The sequence below is a fragment of the Mycetomoellerius zeteki genome, unplaced genomic scaffold (genome assembly GCF_001594055.1).
Source record: "Mycetomoellerius zeteki isolate Tzet28-1 unplaced genomic scaffold, Tzet1.0 scaffold212, whole genome shotgun sequence".
Taxonomy (NCBI): domain Eukaryota; kingdom Metazoa; phylum Arthropoda; class Insecta; order Hymenoptera; family Formicidae; genus Mycetomoellerius; species Mycetomoellerius zeteki.
Genome location: NW_017257086.1, coordinates 302,465 through 304,883, shown reverse-complemented (window position 1 = coordinate 304,883; position 2,419 = coordinate 302,465). Strand labels below are relative to the sequence as shown.

The following is a 2,419-nucleotide window of genomic DNA, read 5'->3' as shown; positions in this document are numbered from 1 at the left end:
TAGCAAGTCATTAATTCATTCTGTAATTTCGAATCTTATATATATTCTTTCTTCTCATTGAAGGTTATTATCTTTTTGAATTTTAACAATTTTCAGATTATTTTCAAATTTAGTGATTTTAAAAACCCCTTAGTTAAAGTAGTTTAAGTTTCATAATTATTTTTTAAAAATTCAGTCTGCTATATTAGATTCATTTTGAATTTTAAAATTATAAGGCCAGAATCGAATTCAGCGATCTCAAAAACCTTTCCAACACAAAAGGAAGTTTTTGCAATATCGTGTATTTATAGTAAATACTCAGTATGCGCAGTTCGACTTTCCACTAAATACCGTCATTGACTTTAACGTTTACCGTATCTGAATACACGATATTGCAAAAACTCCCTAATGTCTTCTGTAAGTTACTTCGTTAAGTGTAAGTTACCTTGTGTCCACGATGCTGGAAATCACGACAAAGAATTAATAAATTATATTTGAACAATTCGATCACATGACTAATGTGAATTCTTTCTTTGTGTAAGATTTAGGACCGATTTCTAGCATTGTAGACACAAGACTTTAGAAAGCCATCCTCAAAGGATTATGAAGAAAAGTCAAAACACTTTTAGTAAATTGACCGATAAAATAAGAATAAAATAAGAGAGATTTTAGACTCGAAATATCAATTTTGGATATTTAAGAGGAACTGATACTTAAATAGGTCAAATGAAATTTAATGTTAACGCCGAGAATGTTTGTGTAGTGTTGTAACACTTTCAAATAACAAATCGAAAATTCGAAAATCAATTTTCGGAATATCCGAAAATTGACATTAAACCCTTTGAAGTTTGCAAGCATGTTTTTTTTAGCTTCACAAGCATCGTAGCAGAGACAAAGGGAACGTGAGGACTTGCTACCGTAATCGAGTGCAACGATAAACCCGACCGACTTGAATTCCGTGCAAAATAATCGAAACTAATCGCATCCGCATGGCGATGAGAGGCCAGCAGCGGCTTCCCGTGCGTTCGTTTGTCTTCCGTCCTTTTTTTTCCTTCTTGGTCCATGACAAAAAGTACTGTCTACACAGCAAACTATTTTTGTTTTTTTCTACCAGTCTACGTGATGACGCCACTGCAATCTTCTGTTTACGTCGACTGTGCACGACCGGCTGCAAATTGCGGATTGATCGGTTAGCACGGCGCGCTTTATTCGGGCGCGTTGTTAGGTCTAAATGTGAGAATAGTCATGATCGATCGTGGGTGATATGTCAGCAGGTTTAAACACCCTTGCGCTATTGTGCAATATCAGACTGTGTCGCAAATGTGATTAAGCGAAGCAATCGTCCGATGTAAGTGAACCCAGAAAACGATAAATAGAAATCGATGTTGGTCAATTTTCGAAGAGAAAAGGGAACTCGAATCGCAGATCGTACCTACCTGATCGTTGCCGCTGACCGCGGCGCCACTACATCGGCACTACATCCTCGTCCTGGCTGCTTATGGCGGCGTGTCGGGGTCGTCGCTCTCGCGCTGGCACGCCGACTCCAGGTGTTTGTTCAAATACGACTTAAGGGCAAAGGACTTGTGGCACTTGGAACATTCGTAATTCTTATCCGCCGAATGCGTCTGCATATGCGCTCGCAGATTCGAGCGATCGGCGAACGCCTTACCGCAGTGAGCGCATCCGTACGGTTTCTCGCCGGTGTGGCTGCGCAAGTGACCCTGCAGTAGCCAAGGTCGCGAGAACATCTTGCCGCATACGCCGCAACTGTGTGTCAGCTTATGCGTGAGCACGTGCATCGCCAGAGCGGGCATACTGACGTACGCCTTGCCACAATGGATACACTTTTTGGCCGAATGAGAATCAATGCTGCGATGCGTCTGCTTATGCCGGGACAGATTCGACGAGGTCGCATACTGTTTACCTGGAAAGGAAAATACGCGAGTATTTTCAGAGAGTTAACAGAGAATTAATATATAGAGATAAGGTAATATTAGAGTTAAATGAATTAACGCTACTTACCGCATTCGCAACACACGTAACGACCGGTCTTGGAGGTCTCAGGTGCCTCGATCGGTTCGGCGTCCTGATTCTTCTGTGCGGCGGATGCTTTCTTATTCTTCGATCTGCCGTCCGAAACAAGCAACGTGTCATATGTATAAGTGGCCGGTTTCAGTCCATCCGTGGGCTCCGTGTTAGTCTGCACCTCCTTGTCCTTCTGCGTCGGCTGTGAGTTCGGATTACTATTCTCAATGTCGCTGCTGCATTCAGAGGTTGGCGGTGTTAATGGCGGCGTCGTTTCAATTTGTTGCTGTAGCAATGACTGTTGCTGCTGTTGCTGTTGTTGCTGCTGTAGTAATGACTGTTGCTGCTGTTGCTGCTGTAGCAATGACTGTTGCTGCTGTTCCTGCTGCGGCTCCTGCTGTTCCTGCTGCTGCTG

The 2,419-nt window shown here is 42.8% G+C and overlaps 1 protein-coding gene across 1 annotated transcript in view; it reads right to left on the bottom strand.

Moving 5' to 3' along the window:
- Positions 1-858: 858 nt before the first annotated feature.
- LOC108722656 (zinc finger protein 37) overlaps positions 859-2,419 on the bottom strand; it is a 5,891-nt gene continuing 4,330 nt past the window's right edge. The window contains exons 3-5 of the mRNA XM_018447863.1: positions 2,002-2,419; positions 1,416-1,903; positions 859-1,147 (exon numbers count right to left, since the gene is read on the bottom strand). Of these exons, the coding sequence (XP_018303365.1) occupies positions 1,476-1,903; positions 2,002-2,419 (846 nt within the window). The 3' untranslated portion in view covers positions 859-1,147; positions 1,416-1,475. The remainder of the gene's footprint in view (positions 1,148-1,415; positions 1,904-2,001) is intronic.